The 27,999-nt window shown below is 44.7% G+C and overlaps 3 protein-coding genes and 1 long non-coding RNA gene across 7 annotated transcripts in view; 1 reads left to right on the top strand and 3 right to left on the bottom strand.

Moving 5' to 3' along the window:
- The window catches only part of LOC102237484 (nuclear factor of activated T-cells, cytoplasmic 1-like), a 32,338-nt gene extending 15,174 nt beyond the window's left edge, over positions 1-17,164 (top strand). The window contains exons 7-10 of the mRNA XM_023344989.1: positions 10,591-10,646; positions 13,047-13,179; positions 14,223-14,636; positions 15,707-17,164. Coding sequence (XP_023200757.1) covers positions 10,591-10,646; positions 13,047-13,179; positions 14,223-14,636; positions 15,707-15,762 — 659 coding nt within the window. The 3' untranslated portion in view covers positions 15,763-17,164. The remainder of the gene's footprint in view (positions 1-10,590; positions 10,647-13,046; positions 13,180-14,222; positions 14,637-15,706) is intronic.
- On the bottom strand, positions 3,774-10,578 carry LOC111610528. 3 transcript variants are annotated; one of them, XR_002753688.1, is made up of 4 exons: positions 9,686-10,578; positions 6,778-7,011; positions 4,895-5,048; positions 3,774-4,816 (listed from the first exon to the last, which is right to left on the bottom strand). It is a non-coding gene; the product is annotated as an uncharacterized LOC111610528 (long non-coding RNA). The 3 variants fall into 3 exon arrangements; XR_002753687.1 differs by lacking the exon at positions 9,686-10,578 and having other exon boundaries at positions 6,778-8,283; XR_002753686.1 differs by lacking the exons at positions 6,778-7,011; positions 9,686-10,578 and having other exon boundaries at positions 4,895-5,848.
- A 2,564-nt stretch (positions 17,165-19,728) lies between the features above and the next one.
- LOC102222737 (riboflavin transporter 2-like) lies at positions 19,729-23,024 on the bottom strand. Of its 2 annotated transcripts, none has more exons than XM_023345154.1 (4): positions 22,756-23,024; positions 21,110-22,205; positions 20,087-20,210; positions 19,729-20,017 (listed from the first exon to the last, which is right to left on the bottom strand). In XM_023345154.1, exons 2-4 carry the CDS (start codon positions 22,105-22,107, stop codon positions 19,808-19,810), a joined length of 1,332 nt encoding a protein of 443 aa, XP_023200922.1. In that variant the 5' UTR covers positions 22,108-22,205; positions 22,756-23,024; the 3' UTR covers positions 19,729-19,807. The 2 variants fall into 2 exon arrangements, with proteins under 2 accessions (XP_023200922.1, XP_005815153.1); XM_005815096.2 differs by having other exon boundaries at positions 21,110-22,119.
- Positions 23,025-23,128: 104 nt separating this feature from the next.
- LOC102223770 (solute carrier family 52, riboflavin transporter, member 2-like) lies at positions 23,129-27,868 on the bottom strand. Its single transcript, XM_023345153.1, has 4 exons — positions 27,516-27,868; positions 25,593-26,442; positions 25,040-25,163; positions 23,129-24,356 (listed from the first exon to the last, which is right to left on the bottom strand). The coding sequence occupies exons 1-4, from the start codon at positions 27,643-27,645 to the stop codon at positions 24,084-24,086; spliced, it is 1,377 nt and encodes a 458-aa protein (XP_023200921.1). The 5' UTR covers positions 27,646-27,868; the 3' UTR covers positions 23,129-24,083.
- Positions 27,869-27,999: the final 131 nt, after the last annotated feature.

Raw genomic sequence — 27,999 nt, 5'->3', positions numbered from 1 at the left:
AGTTGGCCCGACTCATTCAGGACTACGGAGGCGAGTGGGACCACTACCTCCCTGCTGTGGTACTTTCTTTCAACTCTACTCCTCACTCGAGCACAGGGTACTCACCATATTTCCTTGCTCATGGACGAGAACCCCGACTACCTGCTAATGTCCATATTTCATCGCCAAAGGTTTCTGATTGCCCACAAAACTATGGTTCAGAACTGGCTACACGGATGGACGCTGCTTTTGAGACTGTTCTTCTCCATCGCGAAGAACAAAAACAAAAACGAGAGTACTATTACAACAAGGACACACGGTTTAGGCCTTATGCTTATGGTGATCTGGTATGGATAGATGACCCCACCACACAACGACAAAAGCTTTCCCCAAACTGGACTGGTCCATTTAAGGTTGTGTCTGTGGATGAAAAGGGGCTCCTTTACAAGCTGGTGGATGTAAAATATCCTCAGGCTGCGACCAGAGTCATTCACTATGATCGTTTAAAACCTTATCGTAGCTCCACAGACACATTACCCACAGATGTCTCCCAGTCTGTATTTCCTCCAAACAGGGACACACTGCCGAGGTATACTGCTTTGTCTGGTTCATTGCCCTGGCTTTTTGGCCAAACAGCGGCAGCCCAGACATCAGGAACCACTAGGTCGTTGCCATCTTCACCAAGGAACCCAACAGGACTCATTTCCCATCAGCCTACACAACCACCCCCCAGCTTGCCGCCTTCTGGGGGTGCAGTTATTACCAGGCATGGGCGTACTGTGCGGAAGCCACAACGACTGCTGTTATGAGATAAATGATCTACAGTTGTTGTTCTTATTAGGGGGTTAAAAAAAAAAAAAAAACTGGTTCCGTTAAACCCAAACATGTTGACCGTTGTTCTTTATAAAGGTCTTATTGTGAGTTTGTGTCCTTGGTTTTGTAACCCCCCCCCAGGTGATATGTGACAGTCTGGAAGGATTGTGCTTTGGTGAAATTATTTTTTTTTATGTAACAACTTCATTTTGAAATGAGGACATTTCATTTAAAGAGGGGGAAGTATGTAAGATGATTTATTTTTACTTTTCAATTAATATGGTTTTATGTGAGATTGGTTATTTGCTGGGGATGTTGCATGGATGAGTGGGGGCGCTGTGCCTTCCAGAGGATATATTTCTTTCTTCTTCGAGGTTTTTTTTCTCTCTCTTCGTTGGGGGGCTTCTTTTCTGATGAGGGGCGGAGACGTTAGGCTGTTCGGTTAGACGGTTGAATAAAAGTCTGCAAAGCTACGCTATTCCCGCTCAGTGTCTGCTCTTTCTCCACCCACGACCTCTTATTTTATGGTGACACAGATTTAGATATCACTACGCAGTGTTACACTAAAAAAAAAAAAAAAAAAAAAAAAAAAATAAATCATCTTACATTACTATACTGTGTTTATGTCCACCGGCTGATATTAGCTCGGGTAACACCGGGTTCAGCCCCACTAGGAAGGCTCACCCAGATTTAGTCAATCTTAAAGTTAAGTGGTAATTAGTCCCTAACATTAATTTAGATGATCTGACACAAGAGTGCTACATTAGAAATAAAACAATATTATTATAAATATATTATTATTGTAATATAATGTTATATTCACATGACTATTATTTATATTATATTATTTCACTCTGTACAAAGTAAGATAGCTCCCAAATCTCCCGTTTTTGTTCTGAATGTTTCTTAAAGACTCGATGTGATGAAGAAATGAGAAACGGATTCACTGCACAGGATGAATCTGCTGAACCACTCTGAAGGTAGAATATATATAACCTAATATATATTATTCAGTAATAATCGTTATTTAGTCACAGCTGATATATTTCAATGATTCTTGAGAAGTGGGACAAAATGGGTTTAAATTCCCCCCCATTTTAATTTTAATTATTCCTCAAGCTTATGTACACAAATATGACGAATAATGTTTTGGAAATATAAAGATAAGGTGCAGGCTCCCAGTTGCAACATTTTTAATGGACCTGACCCAGAACTTTGTCAACACCATTTGACAAAAATAAATATAACATTATGTTTTAATGACCCTATTAGTGATATTTTTACTCAGTTTTACAGACAAATGTTTCTCAAGAAACAAAAGAAATAAAACAAAAAACAACATAAAGTCCATGTGACGGAGTTAACACAGAACTGAAGGTTTTGACAAACTAGTGAGTAAAAAGAAAAACGTGATACATGTGAAGTAATGACATTTATGTAAAATGAATGAAAATGAACTAACTGCACATTTAAGTGAGATTTGTCAACATTATCACTGAAAGAGTCACAATGTCAGTTAAAAACTGATGGAGTCGACAAAATGCCAAACTACCTCAATACGATGTTATTCTGAAGGAGGCCATATTGTAGCTCATCAGGTCCATCAAATCTTTACAGTTTACCGAAATTAAACATTTAGTTCACAAAACTTCATCAAAATTTAGTAAATTGTCAGTTATGGTGTTGACACATCATGGTTGTGATGAACAAGTTAGGAATAAAACAGAAGAAAATACTAAATGATAACATAAGCTAACTAGCCTAGCCTAGCCCTGTTAGGAAGACGGGCGTGCCGTGATGGCGTAGGGGTTAGCGCGACCCATATTTGGAGGCCTTGAGTCCTCGACGCGGCCGTCACGGGTTCGACCAAGTCCACCCAAGCCCACCTCGCTGCAGCAAACAGAAAGGGGCGGGGACGGACCACTGTCAGTCTCATACCTTATATGGAAATGGGACTATTGCATTCCGGAAATGAAGGGGGCGCTAGTGACACTATTTCCTGTACCGACCGTGTTATAATAATTATACTAATAATAACGTATTTTATTTGACAACGCCTTTTAAAACCCAAGAAGACTTTCAACATTAAAAATACAAATTAAAGAGTAAAGAAATGGCTACATAACGTGATATGTCACGTGGTAAGTCCCTTTTTATTTTCAAATCTTTATTAAATCTTTATTTAAAATTATATTAGTAAGAAACAATCTAGAATAAGCAACAATAAGGAAACATTATGGAGATGTATTTATCTATCCTTACACCCTATCTATCTCAAACAAAAGTAATAAAACATGAATCAAATCAATATTTTGGAGACAAATGTACATTACATTAAGAGCACATTTATCCATCCATTAATTATCATGAATTATCCCTATAGTGGGTCATGACGGCTGCTGACCCTGGACAGATGGCCAGTCCATCGCAGATTAAGAAAACAGATATAAACAAATGAAGTTCAAATAATATATTTTGATGTTGTGAATGGTACTCTTAAAATAAATAAGTTACAATCTAAAATATAATAGCCTCTGGCTTATTAAATAAGAACTAGATGGAAAAGAGGTTTGGTCAGTAAAACATTTAGTCAACAATTTTGGCCAACTTAGTACGTCCATTCACAGAGCACTTTTGTTGTTTATTTGCCAAATATTTTTCTTTACAAACAAACCAAAGGACTTCTGAACTTCTAACAAGTGCCATTCAGAAAACTAGAATATTTTTGGTTGCAGGTGACCTGGCTCAGCTGTTATCATTGTTTACCATAATGTCTCATTGGAAACTTTTGCTATAAGGACTCCAGTTCAACCAGTAAACTGACTGGTGTCCCACTATTCCATTTATAAATTCCATATCAATTCTACCAATTGCAATCGATTCATAAAATAAAGACCTTAAATATCCAATTGTTGCAAAACCCAAAGAGATTAATTAAAACTTTAAATGTAGCTTCAACCTGGAAAGACTCACACAGAGAGAAAGTTTTAGAAAGTTTATTTGACAAGAAATAATCTTTGGGACTCGGACCCCGGCAGTAGACACTGCGCTGGTAACTGCCAGAGAGAATGATCTTTTTTCTATATGAAAACCTTTTTGAATAAAGTCACTGGTTACATAAATTAAACCAGTGTGTAATTTCTAACTATAACTGTCTTCATCTCAGCTGCTCAGCCAATCACCTGATCAGGTGTCTCCATCCCAGCCTAACGGCGCCGGGCTCATCTCTCTTCATAAAGTCAGGATACCTTTAGTCTTATGTTTGTATTATGACTTTGTAACTGAACAATATGTTTCTGTATGTGCTACTTTATTACAAAAACCCAACAGTTGATTCTGTTAAAACATAAACTTGGCTGTATGTCAGGTTTGTAAAGAAAAATTGTATTGATTCCAGTCATTGTTCAAAAAGTATAGGAAACATTGTATTTACACATATAAAATATTGCAAGTTATTAGCTTTGCTTGCATTTAAACATTTTAAAACAAGGTTATCCTATTGTTAAACAACGCTGTTACAATATATTTACAACTACTTTATTGGTTCTACTCTCTCCAACAAATTACAGCCACAATGTAACTTTGTGTGGAAACGGCACCATTTCTATGAAAACTAAATAATGTAAATCAACTGAGCTACAAGAAAAGGAACATTCAAAAATGTAAATAATATTGAAAGAACACATTATTAAAAAGGATGACTGCACACGTCAAAAGGCAAATATTCTTCAGCAGAAATGATTTAAAATGGCTTGTCACAAAAAAAACGAACAATGTGTGACAACTGAAATGTGTGAAAGATTGTGGAAAGCAACTAATATTCTCCTTGCATTCAGTATTGACAGCCAGTGCAGTGACCAGGTCGGCCATCACAGTAGTTACCAGGGTACTCTCCTCGTCTTCCATCGCCGGTGAAGCCCACAGTCTTTATATTACCGGTGGCAGGAAGAACACGTTACAACCGCAAAAGGAATCCGGTTTTCTGCCTTGAATGTTTTTGAAAATTTGCCCCAGTTGATCTCACCTGTTAATGAAAAATTGATTTCACGTAGTTGAAATTTAATTTAACATGTTTTAGGTGAAAAAAGTCAAAGGTCCTTACCATCCAGCCAAGCAAAGTGAGTCTTCTTCCTGAAAACTGGGTCAGACTCAACGGCTTCAAAGCACCTGCAGGTCGATGCCAAGGTGAGGTAAGCTGAGTCTCCCTGTGCTAGCGCCACCTCCTGGAGAACAGCTTCAAGAACATTCAGAGGCATCTGAAAAAAACAAACAAAATAAAAAATCACATTGCACATTATGATCAGTAAAACAGTAGTTAATAATAGCCATTTCACCAAATACTTTGTTACTCTTACTAGTGCAGTTTATTGCAGTTACTTACTGTTGAGATTTAAACTCGACGGACCCAAAACGTGTGAGCACACGAACAGGAAATCAGCCAACACAGAATAATCAGAGTTTACTTATTTTATTCTTTTTAGCGCTGAAAAGAGAGAGACGCTTACCCTTACAGGCTTATGTGGAGGTCAAGTGTAAAGGCCCGAATCTATACAGATCTGCTCAAACACGGAAGACACCTTGATTATATCCTAAAGTCCGCCTCCTGGTCTGCTGGTGTGTTACGTCACTAAGGTCCTCCTAGTGGTCAGACGATGAGCTAAAGTTAAATTTAGTTTCTACAGAAAGTGTCCGTGGTGCCCTGCGGGATAATAATTAGCTATGCTACATGCTAAAATTAGCCTTCCCCTGTATGAATTACAAATTTCACTAGTTTACAGATGTTAATTGTATTTTCAACCTAATCTAGAAAAGCGTATTGATTTACTATGTGAAAAAAATTTAAGAAGGTAAAAATATATTTTGTTGACTTTGTGAGTTTTGCATTGTTGATCGTGAGCCGAACACCAGGTGGAAGAACCTTTCTTTCTTCTTCCTTTCCTCTTAACTCCGCGTCTTAAGTTATTTATACTAGTGATTATGAAAATAGCGCCCCCTTCATTTCCGGAATGCAATAGTCCCATTTCCAAATAAGGTATGGGACTGACGGAAAGGTCCGTCCCCGCCCCTTTCTGTTTGCTGCAGCGAGGTCCTTCTCGGTTCGACTCCCGGACCCGGCGACATTTGCCGCATGTCTTCCCTCCTCTCCTTCCCCGTTTCCTGTCAGCCTACTTTCGTAAAAGGGACACTAGAGCCACAAAAAGACCCCCGGGAGGGGTAAAAAAAAAAACTGAAAAAATATTTAAAAAGAGAAAGGAAGACGTCATGGGGTCCTCAGGAGTTCTGATGCCCCCAATAATGCCTGATTTTTTTTACATTCTTTTTCTGACGGTGTTGACAAAAACCCTGGGACAAATTTCAATAAAGTTGGAAAATATATAAAAATGATTTTTAATTCAATTTATTGATACTTTTATCATTATTTATTTGAATACTTATACTTAATTGTTTTAATATATGATCTTAGTATTCTTTTAATTATTTTAAACTATTATAATGTATTGAGTTCTGCTCCAGGACAAGGGATTTTACAGACACCATCCACCTACTACAATGTTTAAAATAAAAAATATTCAGCAAACACCAGGAAAACATACATTGTTATGCTCACATGGCCCAGGTTAGTCTAGTCAGATATTTGAAAAAAAATTATTTTTGTGTATATTTTATTCAAATTTTGTGCTTTGTCCATAGGACCTGTTTGACCCTCTTCTCATGAATCACTGACTTGTATTTTGTGTTTGTATATTTATATAAATATGTATTAATATTACTAAAAAATTTATGAGTGACTGTGTGCTTTGTAAATTACTCATCATATATCATATCAGAATATTATATTCCTATTCTGTTTTCCCCACTAAGAATGTTTAAATATGCTGAACCATGTGTCAATACAATTCAAAAATACTTGAATAAATAAATATCCTTGTACATGTCGCTATAATAACTGTTTGAATGAGTTTTCCAGTAAAAAAGGGTTCAAACCTGTTTAGCGAGTTATTATTGATTAAATGCGCTGATCCTTCATTGCGCTTCATAACGCTGAGTGGAGCAGTCGCCCTCTCCAAGATGGCGGCTGGACGTCTTGTCAGATAGACAGAGCGGCCCATGAGTCCTTTAATGATCTGCTGCGTTCCTCCATCTTGGAGAACTTTGTCTCGGCCGTCTTGTCCTCCATCCCGGTGCAGCTCTAACCGCAGTCCGGCAGCCATCTTGGTTCTAGAGAGTAGAGACTTTCAGGGTCACGACTTTGACCTTTGACCTGCTAATTGAGTCCTAGAGAGTCTGAGATGGACTTCTGGGTTTTTTGGTAATTTATCTGACTTTCATGCTCTGACCTATGACCTCAGGTTGAATGTGCTGGGAAGACTGGCAGCTGATGAGATGTTTTCGTCTCTGAAGAATGATGGAGGTCAGAGGTCAAATACTCCTGCCTCATATCATGATGAGGAAGAACTTAAAGGTCACTCTCTGCAGGAGAAGCTGCTCTGGACAAGAGGACTCATTGCAGAACCAACCAGAACCTGCCTGAGGGTCAACATGCTGGTTCTGTGTATTGTTGCCATGGCGACCCTGTTCCGGCGGCTCTCAGCAGTCGGCGGCACCGCTACCTGCTGAACCCGGTCCGGCCAGTGGAGGACAAGCAGCTCTTTGAGTCGCAGCTCATGTGTTTATATTTACCATCTGCTGCAGGCTGGGCGGTCCTGGGCGGTTCTGGGAGGTTCTGGACGCATGCCGCTCACAGCTCCACCCAGCTGCAGCACAAAGAGCCGCTTGAGTCCAGTTCTACACAAAACATGACAAATGACTGAGGCGCGTTGTCTGATCCCTCGCGCCGAGAGCCTCACAGGAAGGATTGGAGTAGGCCGCGGAGGCCGGGAGGCGGCCTGGGCGCAGCGGGAGCGGCAGAGGAAACTGGTTTACAAGCTGGCTGGACTGGGAGCGGTTTTCTGGCTCCGCCGTTAAACTGGGGGAACTGGAGGCAGTCCAGCACAGCGGACTGGGAACCACAGCTGAAGGTTGTTCCCTGGATCAGAGCCGATGAACCAGGGATCCAGAGCCGGAAAATTCCGGAACATTCTGGAAAATTCTGCGGTTATTAAACAGCTGAGCTGCAGAAACGGCCGGAAACAGGCGGCAAAAAGAAACAGAAAAAAAGAAACAGGCAGTAATATATGTAGAAAACTGGGTCAAGTTCAATCTGCTCCAGGAGAAACGGAGAACAGCGGCTTTCTGTCCTGGTCTCTGGGCCGCATCAACTTGCCGACTGTTTCAGCTCCTGGTTTTACCAGTTGAAACAGTTGGTAACAGGGCCGTGCAGAGACCTTTGGAGGGTCAGGGGCTCAAAGTTAAAAAGGGCCACATTGAACAAAAACTCTGTACAACATCATAGCAACAATCCATAATAATCTAACTGGATCCTACTGGATCATCGCCATCATGCAGGAAATGCAAAGCAAATCTAGTCTCTATTTTCCCCAACAGGTAAAAAGTTTCTGTTTCTGCTACTGAGCTGATCTGAGACTGTAGCTGTTAAACAGACCAGAGGAGAGAAGGTCAAAGGTCATGAAGTTATGAAATAAGCTAATTGGCTGCCATTTTACTAATGAAGCCCTAATAATATCTATTTAACCTCTAGAACAACCTGATTTATAGATCAGAAACTCAAAGGGGTTAAAACTATATAATAGTTTGATGTTAAACCTCTAGATCTAGAATTATAAGAGTGGGATATCAAGGCAAAGAAAACTCAGTAGCTGCTGGTAGGGGCCATTCAGGGGCCTCCAGTCACTCAGGGGCCTCCAGACACTCAGGGGCCCCTAGAAATGGTCTAATTGTACCACAGACCATAGATCTAAACCTGTAGCATCATTTATAGAGAATAACAATGTTATTACATTTTATTTAATGCATCAGCTGAGAAAAATAAATAGTACATTTAGGATTTAACTAGGACGTTTACTTTGTAAAAGTTTAAAGAATCATCTTGATAGTTTTTATTGTTGTGTTACCATGGTTACAATATGGTGTAATCTTTGTGTTTGTTCACAAATACGTCACAGCAAATAACCAATAATCAGTGATTGATTTTAAACCTGGTCTCCCCTCACAGATTCACCTGATCGACATTTAAACATGTTAGTGATGCTGAGGTTCTTAGTAGGACGGGGGGTTCTGGCTAAGGCCCCATATTACCTTGGGCCGGCCCTGGAGGAACAGCTGCTGTGATGCACATCTCTGGAATCCACCTGGAATCCACCTGGAATCCACCTGGAATCCCCCGGTGGTCCCTGTCAGTCCCCCGATGCTTTGGAGACATTTTGGTTCATTTCATTGTGGCATATTTGGCTTTTTGCTGCGGTTCTGATTATTGCTACAATATTTTCTCTGATGTTTATTTCATGAACTCTAATTGGGCCGAATCTTTCTTTAACACTTGAGGTTCTGCAGTAACTTCTGTTTACAGCCCAGAACCTCCAGCGGCTTTAACCCGCCTGGTAGAAACGGTAAGGAGAAGCAGAGAACAGAGAGCAGGTGGTACCGGGTGGTACCAGATGGTATCGGGTGGTACCGGGGCTTTGAGCTGCGTCGTGACTCGCGGTGTCAGTCGGTACCGTGTCTTATATCAGGATGTCTGATATAAAGACAGATATTCTTTCTATCTGTCAGTGGACCGACCCAGACTGCCTGCAGCGAACCGAACCGGGCTTTTAGCAGAATGATGAAGTTAAAGTCAGAAGTTTCTCTGCAGCATTTCTGAGTTTAGTGGTGAGGCGGGTTTTTTCCCGCTATTCTGAGGACAATTACAAAAATATAAATAAACAGTTTTTGTAATGTCAACATCAGACCTACGTTTTTATTCACAAACCAGTGTATGAAAAAATATTCTTACCCATAATTTGATGGTTAGAGGCACAGATCCTCCTCCTCCTCCTCCTCCTCCTCACCATGGACCCGGAGTCTGAACAACATGGAGGCTCGGAGAGTCATTATTAGACTGAGGGCAGCCAGTTTATTTTGCTGAATTATATTTAGGTAAACATTATTGCTGAGGGGCACAAGCAGGCCTTCTGACAGACAAATCAATAAAATAAAAAACTGAAAAAAAAAATTATTTTTGAAAAAAAACAACTCAAAAACAGCACTGGCGGCCTCAAGGATAAAAGGGGCAGAGGGTCAAGCCCCCTTTGTCCCCCCCTCTGCACGTGCCTGGTCGGTAAGCCCGGTCCGAAACAAAAAGTGAAGCTCCGAGGGTTTGATTAGGAACGGCTGGCCGAAATTAGCGTTCATAAATCGGAACATCCAACTTGAAAACAACTTCGCTGCGGTAGTTTTAACGGCACAAAAGGAGACTAACAAGGAGCCCACTTTGGTTTGTTTTGGAGCAAGATGGGGGGACGGTGAACTCTGGATGACCTAAAAAGATGTTTAATATCTCAGAAACCAGAGCTGCACAAACGAAGCAACAACCGCTCAGACTATTTGCTGGATTTTTTGTGGGTGGAGTCTCAGCTTCTCTCAGCTCACCGGCTGACCGAGCATCCAATAAATTGGGTTCAGAAAAGTTTTACTGACGCCTGATTGGCCAGTCGCCTCGGATCACCTCCAATAAAACGCAGCAGGGAGACCCGGTCGCTGATTCCTGTGAGAATAGACGGCGAGTCGGGTTCCGGTCGGGTCCGTCAACGGGCCAGGCAGCTGTCGGGGTTCTGACCGCGGCGCCGGGCTCTGAGGAACGACCCGATGTATCCGCCTGTGATGTCACGGTTTTCTGATCCGCCATGTTGTCTCCTGCAGACGGCCACCATGTCTGGGAGAGCGAGGCCGCGGTGGAGAGAGACGCGCTGAGGCCGGTAAGAACTTTTCATCTCATCTGTAAAATAAACCAAACTAAAGATTCTTCACGCCAACCCACCGAGTCACTTCCTGTTGGACACAAATCAGCGACTTTCCGTCACATATTCAGTTGTGTTGTTTCAGTTAGCAGCTCTGCATTCAGAAACAGGCTCGTTTATCAGCAGCTCGCCGCTTTTACACGCAAAAGAAAACAGAAAACCTGAAGATCTGAGGAACAGGAAGAGAAATGTTCTGAAGTTCCACTTGATCGGTTCAGCTCTAACAGCACTCACTGTTTCTGCTCTTCAGTTTCCTGAGAAGAACCTCGCTGCAGCAAACAGGAAGGGCGGGACGGACCGCTGTCAGTCTCAGACCTTATATGGAAATGGGGCCATTGCACTCCGGAAGTGAAGGGGGCGCTATTTCCTATATTCTCCGCGGCCTCCTGTTTTTATTTTCTTTTAAAATCTGTCATATATCTTCATCTTTAGGAAGGATTTTCACTCTCAGCATGTTTTTGAACTTCTCTCTCTTATTTACTTCAGTGCAGCTCACAGTTCTTAACAGATTCTGTAGCTTTTTGTGAACTTCTACATCTGCTCCTTAATAGGATATTTTCGGGTCTGATACTGCCTCTAGTGGTGTGGGGGTGGTAACACCACTAATGTAATTACATTATTATATCAGAATACCACAAAGTCTTTATTATTAATTCTGGCATTACTGGAACCGTAAAAGATCAATTTCCTCACTAAAGAACATACCTTTTCATTTTCTTAAGGAAGTAGAGCTAATTAAATGACATAAACAAAACCTGAAAGTGATTCCAGTTTCACTCGATGGCCAACCTGTTGAAACTGTGGTAAATTTTAAATTCCTTGTCGTTCCTGGACAGTCAGCTCAGTTTTGCTGAAAACACTGGCTATATCTTTAAGAACTGTTTTCAGAGACTTTATCTTTTTAGACCCAGAGATCTTTGGGTTACCCAACCAGAGGTTGTGTACAACCAGTTAGTTAGAGGTTGTTGAGTTAAAATGTTAAAACTTAACATTCTAACTTGAGTTTTAACTCAACTCAAGTTTTAACTGTTGACTGTTTTAACTTTTCATCTTTTCAGCTGGTTTGGTCACATAAGCTGCAGAACAACAGACAATATTTTCAGAATATTTTCAATGGCGGGTAAAATAATAAGTAATAGTTTGAGCTCATGAAGGCCTTACTGTTTTCCTCTGGTAACTAAGAACATTGATTAGAAGAGATTTATTGACAGAGCAATAATTATTCTTAGCCAAACTAAATGATAACATTTACCTGTAGCATGCTAAGTGTTTCACTTGACGCACAAATTATTGATATTGTGATTCTATGAAAGAGTTTTATTTTATCATTTTAGAGTTGAAGAAATATTTCCACCTTGGAAGACTAAATAGTTTAACCAGATTTTTTCCTAAATATAAAACTCTACCAACAAAAAGTCTCAGAATAATATACATGGCACCATAAAAACAAAAATGTGAATTTTTGCTTGTATCTTTTTAACAATCCTGGTTGTAACAAACTGGGTTGATATTCTTCTGTGAACCTAATTAATTTGTTTATTGACTTTTGCTCAATTAAATTTCTTATGTATACATAAGAAACGGAGAATATAGGAAATAGCGCCCCCTTCACTTCCGGAGTGCAATGGTCCCATTTCCATATAAGGTCTGAGACTGACAGCGGTCCGTCCCGCCCTTCCTGTTTGCTGCAGAGAGGTGGACTTGAGTTTTCTGGAAGTTTGTTCCAGATCTGTGGTGCATAGAAGCTGAATGCTGTTTCTCCATGTTTGGTTCTGGATGCAGAGCAGAACCAGAACCTGAGAAATTTGACATTAGTCCCAATATTCTGTAGCTGGTAGAAGGCTCTGGAGGTTCAGGTCAAAGGTCAGATGGTTTCTGGCTGGAATTACTGTGTGTTGATTCTAGATCTACAACTTTAGATTGTTCCTCATTAATAACTTCATAAAGTTTTGTCTCATCCACACTTTGATCTGTTCTTAGCATCTGTTCAGTGATTGGATGGGGTCAAAGGTCACCTGGTGACAACGTAATCCAGGACAAATAAAGCTAACATTGTTAGCAGCTAGCATTAGCTGTTAACAATGTTAGCTGCTAATTTGGTCCAGATTGTATGGTTTAGTGAATCAACGGGTTTTCATGCGTTTGTTTGGATTCTTAATAAATAAATAAAACATTATTATTAAAGGCAGGTCAGAGGTCAGCTGGCCGGTTTCCAGGCTGCTGGACTGGTCCCAGTTTGACCAGCGACTCTGTCTAATCGGCCCAGTTCCACTAATCGGAGCGATGAAACGTTTTCCTTGGCTGTTGATTCAGGAAGTCGAGTTTTCTGACAGGAACAGGAAATGCTTTGTGCTGCAGAACTCGCTGCTGGTTGAAATCCCGCCGTACCGGACGCAGCTCCTCACCGCCCCCGTTCACGTCAACTTCTACGTCAGCAACGGCAAGAGGAAGCGGAGTCAGCTGCAGCGCTTCTCCTACGTTCCCACCAACGGTGAGCTGCCCAGGAAAACTGGGATCAGATCTGGACGTGTGAATTTATTGTTTTCTATTATCTTCCCACTGCTGGAGCAGGAAGCCCACAGCATGATGCTTCCACCACCTGGCTTTGGGTCCTCCTCTGGTCTCGGCTTCTTTGAAATAGGTTTAAACTGGTTCTGCGGCTGAGACTGATGGCACAGAACTGGTTATTGCGCCCCCCACAGGCAGAATCCTGAACATTTCCTCTTTAATTTTCATTTTCCTGTGACATTAAATAAAATGCAGCAGACAAATTCATGTTTTTGTTCCAGGTTTTAGTTTTCTTCCTTTCAGCCATAATCGTTTCCATGACGATGCCGCAGGCGGCCATGATGGAAACGAGCGTTGGTTATTCTGTCATTCCTCTCGGCTCCTTCTGGTTTCTTGATCGTCCGTCTCAGACTAATTGGAAACATTGCTTCCCCCGCGCCGCGGCGGTCAGCCTGGGAGGAACAAAGCAACACTTTTATTCATCCATTGTAAAACAGAAATCATAAAATGTGTTCTTTTCCGTACCTGTAGCTTCGTGTAGCGGGTTGGGAGCGGCCCGCTTCCCGCCCGGCTAAAAATAAACCCTGAGCCGCCGCGGATCGCCCCGCAGTCTTGGAGAAAAATGCAGTGGGCGGTTCAAAGCTGCAGCAGCTCCCTGCTGTGAAAGCGGAGCATTGTCCAGAGGAACGGCAGCAACTGGAGGAAACGCAGAAATGAGCAGAAGCTGCAGCTCTTCAGGAAGCAAGTGGAGAAGTTTCTCTGTGTGGCTGCAGGTGTTAAAATGCCAAAGCAGATTTATTTTGAGACGTAAAGAAATAATTTTCACTTTTGCTTCCGTTTGCCGACTGTTTCCTCCAGCGGCTCGCTCACTTCCTGTTCACTTCCTGCTCACAGTCCTGGGTCAGAGCTGCCTCTGCGGTTCCTGTCACAAAGCGTTTCCAGATTTTCCTTGGTTTGAGGCATTCCGACTCAAACCAAGACCAGAGCATCTCGGTTCTGATCCAGTTCTTCTTCTTCTCCTTTCAGTTCCGACGATAAAGACGGAGCCGCATGACGACTACGGCGCCGCCCTGCCGTGCAGCCAGCATGCGCCGCTGCACCCGAAGGCATATTACGGCGCCCAGGTCGCCCCCCCGGTGACCTCCGACCCCAGGCCGTGCGTTGTGGGCGGGGCTTACGGCCGCTCGCCCGCCTCCAGCCCCAAACTGCCGGATCTGTCTCCGTTCTCCAGGCCGCCGCCCGCCCACGCCTCCATCATCCAGGAAGCCCCCCGCCGCCTCCCCTCGCCCACAGACTCTCCGACCTCGACCCCGTTGCCCCAGACCCCGGCCCGGCCCGCCGGCCCCCAGCAGACTCCTGAACCTGCAGGGCGGGTCCGGGAGGGGGGCGTCAGCATCAAGGAAGAGCCGCAGGAGCTGGACCAGATGTACCTGGATGATGGTGAGAGGAAGCTTGTGTTCTCAAGGGTCAGAGGTCAAAGGTTCTGATTCAGGAAATCAAGCAAGAGTTTCATCAAACATTAAAATCTGTTTATGGATTTAAAACGTTTCTTGAATCCAGACGATCATAATCCTATTGTTATTGTTTCTGCTGCCGTTGGGTAAAATGGAGCTGCAGAAAGGAAAAGCTCGACCGTTGACCGAGCTGCGGGTCAACCATCAGAACCGGCTGCTAGAACCCGATGGAGCAGAATCTCTGAAGAACCTTCATCATGCTGAGGAGGAGGAGGAGCAGGACGGACTGCCTGCAGCCCTCTGACCCACTGACCCAGGAGTTGCAGCTGCTTCCTGTTGCCTCCCGTCAGACCGATGACCTCAGCGTGGCGGCGGCGGAGGAGAAGAAGAAACGCCAACCGGCTGCCATCAGAGGAGCGAGCGGCGGCCCGTCTCAGTCCAGATCATCAGTCCGACCTCCGGAGGACGAAGCTGCAAAACGTGTTTTAGATCCTGACGCGTCTTTTCTTTGGGAAACAGAAATAATAATATTATTAATAATAATAATTTAAAGTTAAAATCTCCAGATTATCTAAAGTCGATGCGGCCCAAACAAGCTGCTGGTCCGGTTTTGGATCCATCCAACGGTTCCCCGGACCAGAATTCCCGTCTTCCAGTGAGAGCTGAGAGAATCCTGGATCCCCGCAGATCCTTAACGAGATAAACGAGCTGATTGGTCCTCGGCCAATGAACTTGAACATGAATATACTTTATTAATCCCAGAGGAGTTCTGCAGGTTCTGGTCCGACCCGAAGCGTCTGATCCACCCAGCAACAAACTTCAGAAAATGTTTTCTCAGCTGAACATTGGGAGTAAAACGTACATAATAAAATTATTAAATAGTCACATGAAAAACAAACTTTATTAAAAATGTTCTTAATGAGATTTTTTTTTTTAAGTTTTAAATTTTGAATAGAATTTTGCAAAGATGAAAAAGTTCTTCAATGTTTGTGAGAAAATGAGTCTTTAGTTTTGGTTGAACCTGAAGGTTTAACTGCGTCTCTGTTCTGCTTCCAGTCAACGAGGTCATCAAGAACGACCTGAGCAGCGACCCCGCCCACAGCCGCGCCTAAGCCCCGCCCACAGCCGCGCCCATCCTGACATGATGCTCCCCCTGCAGCCTGCAGGAGGAAATGCGACCAGATCGACTGTGACGGTTCTCCAGGGTCCAAATGTGCCTTCAGGTTCGGATCTTCCATGTTTTCCGGTTGGTTTTTCCCAAATCCACTCCGTGAGCGACCGGTCCTCACAGCGGATGATTCTTTCTGAAGCGGTTTTCGCCGCAGCGCTCTGAAAAGTGCCTTTAAACTGGAAACCAGGAGAAACAAACTGGACAGTTCCTGTTTGGATCAAAGGAACCTCAGTTCTTCTGAACATCAGTTCACTTAGAGCTTCTTTGGTTCCTGCTGCCGCCATGTTTGTTTCGTCTGCTGGGAACTAAAACGTGAAAAAAAAGTTTCCCTTCAGCACCAAAACACGTCCAATCAGGGCTCAGTGTCCACCATGAAACCTGCATGGTCCGTCCAGCACAAACTGGCCTCCTTTGCACATGTTGGCGTCGTCCTCTGCTGGCTGGGAGGCAGAATGCAGCTGCAGAGGAAACTAAATAATAAAACTTAACTGATTTAAAACTTCACTAAATTTTGCAACAAATCCAGAAATTCAAACATAAATATGTTTTGTAAACACAATAATTCTCATTCAAATTTTTGAAAAACTAAACAATTCTCTTATAATTAGCTGCTTGGATCAAATTAAAATAATTAATTTGAACTGAATTCAAAATAAAACGGATGGATTTCATGTTTGCTTCTTTATTTATTTAAAATTGTTTGCAGATTAAAATAATTTATCTGTAATGAAACTAATCAAGCAATAATTGACTTTTCAGGAAACTTGGAGTTTGTTTCTATAACAAGATGATCATTTTAAATGGACTGTTGTTTTTTAGATCTTAATTAATTAGATTTCCTGATCAATTTATCAACATCAGGGATTGAATATTTTGATCTTAAGGTTTCTGCAGTTTCTTGTCCTTCAGTCTGTTTTTATACCAACCTGCATTTTTATACTTTTCACATCATTTCAAAACTTCAAAGCTGCAAAGTTTTAAAATCTTTGAACTTTATTTTTGTTTCTTTTCTCTGAATTTGTGAGTTTCTGAGATGAATCTGGTTTTAATGATTGAATCTGTTTGCACTGAAGCAGTTAGTGACATGACCTTTACCAGCCACCGTACTGCGCTTTGCTTTTTCTCCTATAAATATTCTTAACAGGAAGAGGAAGTGATGTCACATGTGGATTTCAAACTGATTCTTGAAAACTTGACCTGCTGCTTTTCTAAAAGCTGATGTGGAGATTTTACGACGCAAACGGCAGTTTAAATACTTCATGTTTATCATCCTGTATTTATGAGTCTTATTCTGTTTAATGTCGCTGATCAGGATGTTTCAATAAAAACTAATTCATGTTTCATCTGAACTTTTCCTCCGTTTATCGGCTCTTTGAGTCGATTCTTTACTTGGATTCGTTTTCCTCCTTATCAGCCTGAAGCTGCATATTTGTTTGCTGCCAGTCGGATGCAAAGCTCAGCTGATTTATTGGGAATTATTTTCATACTTTCAACAAATAAACAAATGTTTAAAAGAAAAATGATGAATTTCTGGAAGCTTCAAGAATCTTCAGGAAATATAAAATCTGCTTTCTGATGCAGATCAATATCAGAACAATAAAACAAAATGAAGAGAAAGTAGAAAAGTTCAGTGTGAAGAATCTAAATCTGATTCTGGCAAAATAAAAACGGATGAAAATAGCTGCACAGAATTTCAATAAGCCTTCAAATGATCTCAATGTGAATAAACATCTAAATTTATCTTTAATCTTAGAGAAACATTTAATTCCCTTTGAGATCAAAAGTATTTTTGAATTGAATTCATATCAATCCTGATTGTAATAAATCCTTAATAGTCGATCATTTAACAAGTTTTATATTTTCATTTAATTTCTGCACAGAATCAGAAAACTTTCATTTTTATTCATACATATAGAAAATGTTTCAGTTTTCTAAAACCTAAACAAAAATTATTTCAGCCTGAAACACTAAACATTTATTTATGTTTTATTTAAATAAACCCAGATGTAAACTTATTTCAGATTCTGAGATTTTTTGTTTTGTTTTATGATCCGCTTTGATCCTGATCAGCTGATCGATCCTCCATAATCAGAAACTAGTTCCTCCTCAGAACCGGACAGAGTTCGGCCTAGTGGCCATCAGTGGTACTGCATATTCAAGATCTTTCTTTTAAAAGAAAAAATTAGGATCTTTTAAATTAAAAAAAAAAAACAGACCGACAGAATTCGGATCTGATCGGGCAGAACGCTGCGACGTCAAACTTTGGAGCAACAAGGAAGTGGAAGAAGGAGAAAGGAAACTTCTCTCCTGATGACGTCGGTTTTCCTGGAGGGAATCTTCCTGCAGCAGGAACCAAAATTCAGACATTTTTCTGTCTGAAACTCAGGATCCATATTTGTGTTTTAGAAATGCTTCTTGTCACAAGATGAATTCATGTTTTGCTGTTATGAAAATCAGGTGTGCTGACGTTGCTCAGCTCTTAGGGAAATCAGGATCAGATCGAACTCAGTCCGGTTTCAGCCTCCAACACCGTCGGTAAGTTTGGGCTCATTTTCATCTTTAGATGGTTTTAATAACTTTTGTTTTTAATCAGGAGTTCAGGCCGTTTATTTGAGATAACTTCTCGCTCTATCCCATAATCAGAAAAGCTTTTGTTCCTCTGATAAATTCCTTGTTAATTTGCTTCCTCTGGTTCTGGATGCTGAGCAGCTGGAAGGATTTTTGCTCTTACTGTTTACACAGTCGTGTAACCATAGCAACGAGGTATTGTTTTTACAACCGAGATCAGCTGAGTAGCATTGCAAAAGCTCCAGTGACCTTCAGCTCTGCTGTGTTCCTGGTTTCAGCGGGAGGAGATGGCGGAGTCCTACACCAACCGCTCTGACTCTGGTGGAGGGGAGGAATGTTTGCTGGAAGGACGATACCTGGTAACTCTGGCTCTGATCAACGTCTTCACCTTCGTCGTCGGCCAGCCGGTAACGGCCAAGCTGCTGTGGATCTCCTTCACCGCCAACAAGGCCGCAGATATCCTCAACTGCAACTTGGCGCTTTTCCACAGCTTCCTGTACCTGGTCTACCTGCTGAACCTGGTCTTCCTCTTCCTGTACCGCCGCCACCAGTCCGCCTTGCTCTCCGTCATCCTGAGCTACAGCCAGGTCGGCGGCCCCATGAGTTTGTGCTTCATCTGCATGGAGCGGTACGTGGCGGTGCTCCACCCCACGGCTTACCCGCTGCTGAGGACCCACCGCTGGCGGGAGGCATGCGCTGCGCTGGTCTGGCTCTGCTCGCTGTCCGTCGCCATGACAACCACGCTGGTCAGCGACGACACATCCTCGCTCTCCGGCGCCGTGATAAAAAGCGTCCCGTTCGCAGCGATGGTGATCCTGACCCACCTGATGGTGTGGGCCACCGCCAGGATCGCCCGGGCGCTCAGGACGTCCAGCCCCGGCCGGGACCGGCTGCATCCGGTCAAGAGGAAGAACAAGTGGCGGCTGACCGACACAGAGAATGCTGGGAGTTTTCTCAGACTGCGGCTAGAAGAAGAAACCACGTGTCGTTTTATCCATTCTTAAAAAGTTGAAGTTTTATTTTTATGTTTCAAAAGCAACTTCAGCAAATCCAACGACTGACGATACACTGATGGACCAGAAAGAGACCAAATACAGAATATTTATTAATTATTATTAATTAAATTATTTATAAAAATGTTATGAAAATTTAGTTTTTTCACCAAACTCAGATTCTTTAGTGATGCAATGAAGAAACTGAAAGAAAAGCTTTGAAGGCGACTGGGTGAGAAGATTCCTGGAGATTTTTATTTTACTGTCATAAAGGAAACAATGAAATGAAAATAAATGCAGTTAAAACAAAATTATGACAAATGTGCAGATTTTTAATAAAACAAAAGAGCAAAAAACTAAAAGAGTGCAACATTTAAACCCTTTGGATTCATTGGGGAACCTTCATGGGTCCCCCTGATGGTTCCCTCAGGGGCAACTGGTGCTGCATGGGTCCCCGGAGGAGAACAGGCCGTAGACGCTGACCAGAGGGAACATGGCGACGGCTCCCAGCAGGGAGCCGAGCTGCACCACCGCTCCGCACCACACGAGGGCGCTGTGACCTTCGTCCCGCAGGATCACCCCGATGATGATCTTCACGTAGGACAGAAAGAAGATGAGGAGGATCCAGGCGAGAACCTGGACAGAGGAAGGTCACCATCAGAACCACCAGAACCATCTGGACTCATCAGAATCTCCTGGACCCACCATGATCGCGGCGCCAGAACCGTCGTTGACCAGAAGGGGGCAGGGACTCAGCGCCGCCATCAGCATTATGTACGAGCCGATCAAGGTTCCCAGAACTGTCAGGAAGCCCAGGAACACCAGCGACCTGCAGAACCACAAGCAGCTGTCAGGAGCATCCAGAACCAGAACATGTCTGATCCATACAGGTCAGAATTTTACATACACCCCATAAGGTGAGATGCTTCCAAACAAAACAGTTTATGTTGAATCGATCAAAGCAGGAAGTTGATTAGGAAAAACCAAAACTTGCCATAACACTTCCTCCTGACTTCCTCCGTACTTCCTCCTGACTTCCTCCGTACTTCCTCCTGACTTCCTCCGTACTTCCCCGACTACCTCCGTACTTCCCCCTGACTACCTCCGTACTTCCCCCTGACTACCTCCGTACTTCCCCCTGACTACCTCCGTACTTCCCCCTGACTTCCTCCGTACTTCCCCCTGACTTCCTCCGTACTTCCCCCTGACTACCTCCGTACTTCCTCCTGACTACCTCCGTACTTCCCCCTGACTTCCCCCTGACTACCTCCGTACTTCCTCCTGACTTCCTCTTGACTTCCTTCTTCAAGTTTCAGGAAATCTGGATGAAAGTTCCTGTTTGTGATAAACTATTTAACAATCTTCAGACTTGTTTTTTTGGAGCAATGGCAGCAACGGTTGCAGGACTTTGTCCCTCGGCGGGTTGCCGGTCCGATCGCCACTCTGTCATCGTGTCTTTGGGTAAAACACTTCACCCTCCTTACCTGCTGCAGGTCAGAGCACCCAGCAGGGGGTGCCGGTGCATGTCTGCCTGACCTCTGTCTGACCGTCAGCTACCGTCTAGTAGCTCTACCGTCAGCATGTGGATGACTGAGTGAAGTGTGAAGCGCTCTGAGCTCCTCTGGACTTGATGAAGTCCAGTAGAACATTTTCATCATTTCAGTCCTGAGAGAAGAAAATGATTGAACGGATATTTAATTATTGATCAGTTATTAGTTCCTGGCTGACCTGATGGAGACGAACATGGCGACGAAGCCGGCCAGCGGGTTGGACACTGCGGCCAGCGTGGCCGACAGGTGGTAGGCGCCGTTCCCGTAGGGCAGGCAGGAGTAGGACTGGACGGACGGCAGGACCGTGTTGCTCAGGGCATTGACCCAGCCCAGAACCACGAAGATGAAGATCAGCTGCTTCTGGCTGCAGGAGCTGGAACCCAAGCTGCTTCTGGGTTTGTGGTTCTGGGGCCTGAAGAGGTCCATCATGGGCCTCTGCTCGGCCCTCTTCCGGCTGCTCCGGAACCTCTCCCTGGACCTGGTGGAGTAGCGCGGGTCTGGCTGCTGCCGGACCACGGCCGGGTGGAGGTCCAGCAGCAGGAACGCTGCCAGGCTCACCAGCATCATGGCGCTGAGGAAGAAGAAGAAGACCTCGGCGGAGAAGTTGGAGGGCTGGTACTGAGCCTCCAGGCGTCCGGTACCGTGGCCGCTGTGGTTCAGGGACCGGCTGCCGTTGACGCAGCGCACCAGGCCGACGCCCTGGACCAGAGCCGCCAGGGCCGGCAGCAGGCCGCTCAGCCCCTCCCCGACGAAGTAGGAGGTGAGGAAGTGCGGCTGGAGGTGCATCATGAAGGGCAGGAAGGTGACGGAGGAGGTGCAGTCCACAGTCGCCAGGAAGAAGGTCAGAACCAGCAGAGCCAGGCTGCGGGGGCTGCCGGCCACCACCACCGTCTCCTTCCAGAAGAAAGCCAGCAGGAAGCTGGCCACGGCGCCCACCGCCACGATCACGTAGATGACCGCCGCCTCGTTGAGGACGCCGGGCCGGAGGCGGTGCATCAGGGTGACTACGAGCGGCCCGACGTTGGCCGCCTGGATGAGGACGGACAGGTAGGAGGGCAGGTACCATCCCTCTGGGACCTGCGGCACGATGAGAGGAAGCTCCACCCACAGGCCGTTGATGGAGACCCAGGAGCCCACCCCGAAGAGGATGGCCAGCAGGTGGGTGAGCACGGCCATGGTAGAGGCGTCCTGCGGGGAGGCGCCCGGACAGCAGGGTGTCAGAGGCTAGGGGACGGTTCTGGTCCAGCTAAAGGCCTTTATACGTTGATTTCATACTAGAGTTGTCAGTGAAAAGGTTTATAATAAATATCAAGTCATATTAGTTGATATGACTAATATACATACAGTCAGAAAATTGATTAGTGAAAACTTTATGAATGCTAAATTTGATCTAATGCATTGGGACCAACTACAGTCATCATTATTATGAACTAATATTCAGAATTTCAGTAAATCTGGGTCAGATTCTCTGCAGTCAACTTCAAATGATGCAGAAAACTATTTCTTTACAACATGTCTGAGATGTCAAGGTTTTATAAAACGGATCAAACTGTAAGTCCAGATTAATGTGTCACCATGAGGAACGGATCCGTCCAACTAAAGGTGCACTGCGTGAATTATTCCCATCTTCTGTCAATGTTCACAGATTGTTTGTTGTGTTTGGAAACGCTGAGCAACACCGACTCAAAACCATCTCCAGAAAAGTTTTAATGCATGTAGATCATCAGAGAAGTCAAATTTAAACTATATATGTTAGGAGCTCAAATCTGTTGAAATCTGATGAAAATCAGAAGCTGTGGATGGAGACGCTCTGCAGAGACTCACCTGCTTCTGGCGGACGCGGCGTTTTCTGGAGCCAAAGTCCTGAGCAACGACAACCGGCAGGAGCGTCGCGTCGGGGTGTAAGCCCTGCTGGAGGCGGGTCCTGCAGAAAGCCTGGTCCTGATTGGCTGATGGCCGTCTTCACCTTGCAGGGCAGCAGATTCTCCTTCTGGTCGCTTCGTAGAGAATCTGCAGAATTCAGCTAATTCTCCTGGAGCGGATCAGGAGGCTGCAGGTCGCTCAACAGAAAGTCCCGTTTGAACAGCTTTGAGGAACCGGCCACAGGTTAAACAAAAGCTCTTCTAATCACAGCGGTCTACAAAAACATTTCTACTTCTCAGCAAATATTGGGACAATATGGAAAATGCCAACAAGACCAAATATAAACCATTTATTTTCATTGCATGTCAGAAAATCGGAACGTTTCAGGTTTTTCTCTGGACTCAAAGGAAAACCTGCATCATGGCTAAAGTTTATTCCAAAAGAACAAAAATGTTATAATTTAGCTGATTTATGGAGGAATGTTGGAGGCCATCACCTCCACCCAAACTAATCAGTTAATGATTGATCAATTACTGGAGCAGAAACCAAAAAAACTAAATATTAACATTTAAAATGAAAAACCCTGATTTCACCAAGCTGTTGCTTTATTGTTAGCAGGTGTTTATTGTTCTGGTGTGAAGCCACTATATTGTTCAACCAGCTTCAGTTTTCTTTCTTTGTTGACGTTTGTCAGCTTAGCTCTTAGCTGACCCGTTTCTGTCCGACGATACGCTCTTGTGCATTAAAAAGTACTTACTAGTCCACACAAAGTCTGATGAACGACGGACATTACATAAGAATCTTGCACAGCATTCCACATTTTAACGGTCAGAAACTGTGTAGAGCTCAGTTGACCAAACCACATTCAATGTTCTTTCCTGAACTAAGTGACAGAGAATTTTCATATATTTAAATTATGTCCTTTAGGTGGCGCTTTTCTACAAAAGAAAAATACTAGAATAAAACCTTATTGCTAAGAAAATATCCAAATATGCAAAAAGCATACAAAACAACAAACAATGTTCAAACTGACATTTTTGGCTCTCACAGCAGGAATAAATAGGATGGTGTCTTTAAAACCTCTGGGGGTCAGAGGTCAAGCCTCAGTGTGAGCATCTGGCATCGGCTGCTTCTGTCTGTCAGCAGATCACAGAAACAGGAAGTGAGCGTTGGAATCAGATCTCATTCCCAAAACGGTAAAAAGATTTCAGTAAAATGTTCCAACAGAAAGAAAAGTGGAAGGTCAGGCGCAGGCAGCCTTCCTCCTGAGGAAGAGCTTCCTGCTGCCGTCAGTCCAGAAACGTCCGGAGCTCAGGATCAGCAGCGCCCCCTGCTGGAGGAGCTGCAGTCCTGTTGCTGCAGACGTCCACGCAGTCGTGGGCGCGGGCGAACAGCTGGTAGACGTTGACCAGGGGGAACATGGCGAGCGCGCCCAGCAGGGAGCCGGCCTGGATGGCCACGCCGGCCCACAGCAGCGCGCCGCGCCCGGCGCCGTGCAGCAGCGCGCCGACCGACGCCTTCAGGTAGGAGAACAGGCCGGTGAACAGGATCCAGGAGCCCACCTGCAGGGGGCGCACATACGCAGCCGGTGAGCCATGGCAAGGGACAGCCATGTTTCCTCTGGGTTGCTTAGCAACAGAAACAGGATTTTCTCTCACAGTAAAACTGTTTCATTGATTTCTATTGATCAGCTGTGGCTGAAATAAACTTTTTCTCAAAACTTTTAAGTGCTAAAATTTTTCATATCAGTCGTGTTTTGCATCAGAACCAACATCCGGACCCAGAACATCCAGAACCTACTGGGTTTTACCCATCTCTCCACCCAACCCCTCTGCTGAAGGACTTCCTGGTTTCTGACCAATCAGAGCCCAGAGAGCAGAGAGACACGCCCACTCTCATTCACTCCCAGTAGCTATGGTTCTGATTGGTTCTGGAGAAACCGGACCCTTACAGACCCGGAGTTGTTCTGATCCAGCTCACATTTTTAACATTGCTGCCAGAGGAATGAATGGATCGCCATGGAAACCGATTAAATCCTGACTCTGATCGATATAATTAAACTGACAATCAAGGTTCTATAGAGCCAAGTCCAGACTTTCAAAATAAAGGGTTAGGGTTAGGGTAGTCATATTTAGCCAAGAACAAGAAGTGGTTCCGGTTCTGAGCGTTCGGATCAACCTGGACCTGCCTAAAGTCACACATCCAGAACTTTTTATCAAAATAAAAGCCTCCAGCGGAAACTCACCACCAAGGTTTTCCCAGCGAGGCTGGCCTGCAGCGGCGGGCAGGGGCTGAGCGCCGCCAGCGCCAGCAGGTACGCAGCGAACCCGCCCGCCGCCAGCGACACCAGGCCCAGGCCTACAGGGGACCTGAAACACACCAGAGGGTCAAAGGTCATGCTCTGTGCTACTGTCCTGACCCAGCCCTCACTCTTTAGGTTCCTTAAGCTCCTCCAGAATTTTTGAGATTTTTTTTGCTCATTTTTACTCCATTTCTAGAACCTGACATCCTGTATTGTTACTGTGTCACCAGTGAACTTTACCCAGCTGGAGCTACACAGGAAGTAGGGCCAGAGAGGGCGCAGTCAGACAGGAAGTGGTCCGGTTTAGACACGGCCACGTCCTGGACTGTCGTCTCCATAAAGGTTGCAACTGTTTGACCTCTGAGCCACTTGGGGCCCTGACCTCAGTCCTGACACTATTTTGTGAATTTCTTTTTTAGCATTTGAACTTTAAGGAGAGAACAGGATCAGGGGGGAAAACTCCACCTTTAAAGGTCAGAAACGCCTCCAGTCTCACCTCAGCACCACAAACATGGCCAGGAAGCAAGCCAGGGGGTTGGCGATGTTGCCGAGGACCACAGAGAGGTGAAAGGTCATGTTATTGTAGGGCAGACAGGAGAAGCTCTGGATGGACGGGAGCACTCCGTTGGTGAGGGCGTTGGAGGCGGCGAGCAGCGCCAGCAGGTAGATGTTTCGTCCCGTCCAGAACCTGGGAGCGGGCGGCTCCGGGCCGACCGGCCCCTCCGACGCCGCCGTTCCTCCGTTGTACAGCCGGTGCGTCTCTTCTCCGCTCTTCGCCGCCTCGGCGCCGTCGGACTCTTGGGGCGGCCTCTCCTGCTGGGACTCGGCCCGTCTTTGTGTCAACGCCACGAAGCTCAAGGCCGAGATGGTGAGCATCACAAACAGGAACCAGAAGAAGTTTTGGGCAGGAAAGTTCTCCTCCAGGTACTCCGGCTTCACCGTGTTGTTCTCGGTTTTACACTCCAGCTTGCCGACGCCCTGACCCAAAGCCACCACGCAGGGGAACAAGGCACTGAAGCCCTGGCCGATGAAGAACGTGCGGATGTACTCTGGAGGATAGCGGAACATGAATGGCAGGAAGGTGACGGTGGAGGTGCAGCAGACCAGAGCCAGGACGAAGCTGAGCAGCAGGAAGGGCAGCGACCGCTCCGCTCCTGCGATCGGCACCCGGCGGGACCAGAAAGGGGCCAGGAACCCCGACGCCACCACCGCCAGCGCCAGGATGCAGTGAATGGCCACACGTTCGTTCAGGCGACCCGGAGCGCAGTGGTGCGCCACCGTCACTGCGATGGGACCCAAATTTCCAAAAGCGATGAGCACCGAGAGGTAAGCAGGAAGGTTCCAGCCTGGAAGGAGACGAGAATCGGATCAGAAACCACCTGGTTCTACAGCGCCCGGTTCTAAGTCACCCAGTTCTATGTTGCCCGGTTCTACATTCCTTCACTGAGACTTCCAGTCCACCTGGCTGCAGCAAACAGGAAGGGCGGGACGGACCGTTGTCAGTCTCGTACCTTGTATGGACTCCGGAAGTGAAGGGGGCGCTATTTCCTATATTTTCCGCGGCCTCCTGTTTTTATTTTCTTTTAAAATCTGTCATATATCTTCATCTTTAGGAAGGATTTTCACTCTCAGCATGTTTTTGAACTTCTCTCTCTTATTTACTTCAGTGCAGCTCACAGTTCTTAACAGATTCTGTAGCTTTCTGTGATCTTCTAAATCTGCTCCTTAGTGGCATCTTTTTGGGCCTGATACTGCCTCTAGTGGCGTGGGGTGGTAACACAACTAATATAATTACTCCAGTTAACTATTGATTGATTACTTTATTAGTTGACAATTCAATAATTGATTAATTGTTTCAGGTTTAATCTGGATAATCAAATCTAAAGTCAAACAAAAGCAGATATTGGTCAGATATTAGAAACCTGATCAGTTTTTCAAGCTTCTTTTCAACTAAGATTTTAAATGTTATTTTCACCTGTAAATGTAAAAATGTACCTCTGAGCTGCTGTTACTTTTACTGCTGTGACATATTTTCCATCAAGCATTTATATGAACGGTTTTCCAGTATTGGTAGTTATCTTGTGCTGTGGTGAGCAGCGTGCCCAGCCCGGCCCCCCAGGTTTGGGATGCAGGGCGGGCCGAGGACCAGGGGTTGGGAAACACCGAGCCAGAGGACGTGAAGGGCCGGACTGACGCAAAAACAAGTTCATGTTCAATGAAAGGGTTATTAATCTATAACAGTTTAATAACAAACATAATGCGTCTGTAAGCAGCTGATGAAAAGGTTTATGAGAACAGGAGTCACTTATTACCGCTTGAAGTGATTACGAAGTTACTTGGTGTTGTGATAAATTGGCAAACAGAACCGGGTCAGGCGGACCGGGAACGGAAGAGTTTTCCTCCGGAGATGAGGACTGACCTTCGGGCAGCTCTCTGACCACCACCGGCAGCTCGACCCACAGGCTGTTGACGGAAACCCAGGAGCCCATGGCGAACAGGGCCGTCAGGCCGTGGCTCACCGCGGCAGCGCGCCACCAGCTGCCCGGCATGGTTCCGCTCGGTTCGGCGGGGAATGGACCGGATCTCTGGGGTGATGTGGTTCCGGGAGCCCCTCCACACGCAGCGGTGGCTCTTACTTTGAGCAATGGACTATTGCGCAAGGTTTCCGCCCCTTCTGCTGCCTTCACGGACACTCAGAACTTTTAAAATCAGAGTGAAATTTCCTTAAATTTAGCATCTTTACCGTTTAATATTCGGAACATTTTACTTCCAGAAGCATGGCACTAAGACGGTAATACTGAGAGTTATTTATGTGGCTATTTAATTTATATATACATATATATTATATATACATATATACATGTATACATAGAATTTGATGTACATCAAATTCCGATGTACAT

This window comes from Xiphophorus maculatus, chromosome 13 (assembly GCF_002775205.1).
Source record: "Xiphophorus maculatus strain JP 163 A chromosome 13, X_maculatus-5.0-male, whole genome shotgun sequence".
NCBI classification, from domain to species: Eukaryota; Metazoa; Chordata; class Actinopteri; order Cyprinodontiformes; family Poeciliidae; genus Xiphophorus; species Xiphophorus maculatus.
This window is presented reverse-complemented; position numbering and strand designations above follow the sequence as displayed.

Coding starts and splice junctions, on each gene's coding strand:
- LOC102222737 (XM_023345154.1), bottom strand. CDS start 22,107: ATGGCCGTGCTCACCCACCTGCTGGCCATCCTCTTCGGGGTGGGCTCC. Junction 20,211..21,109: donor GCCATGTTCGTCTCCATCAG/GTCAGCCAGGAA, acceptor GTGGTTCTGCAG/GTCGCTGGTGTTCCTGGGCT. Junction 20,018..20,086: donor GTTCTGGCGCCGCGATCATG/GTGGGTCCAGGA, acceptor TCCTCTGTCCAG/GTTCTCGCCTGGATCCTCCT.
- LOC102223770 (XM_023345153.1), bottom strand. CDS start 27,645: ATGCCGGGCAGCTGGTGGCGCGCTGCCGCGGTGAGCCACGGCCTGACG. Junction 26,443..27,515: donor GGTCAGAGAGCTGCCCGAAG/GTCAGTCCTCAT, acceptor GTCTCCTTCCAG/GCTGGAACCTTCCTGCTTAC. Junction 24,357..25,039: donor TCGCTGGGAAAACCTTGGTG/GTGAGTTTCCGC, acceptor CGCCCCCTGCAG/GTGGGCTCCTGGATCCTGTT.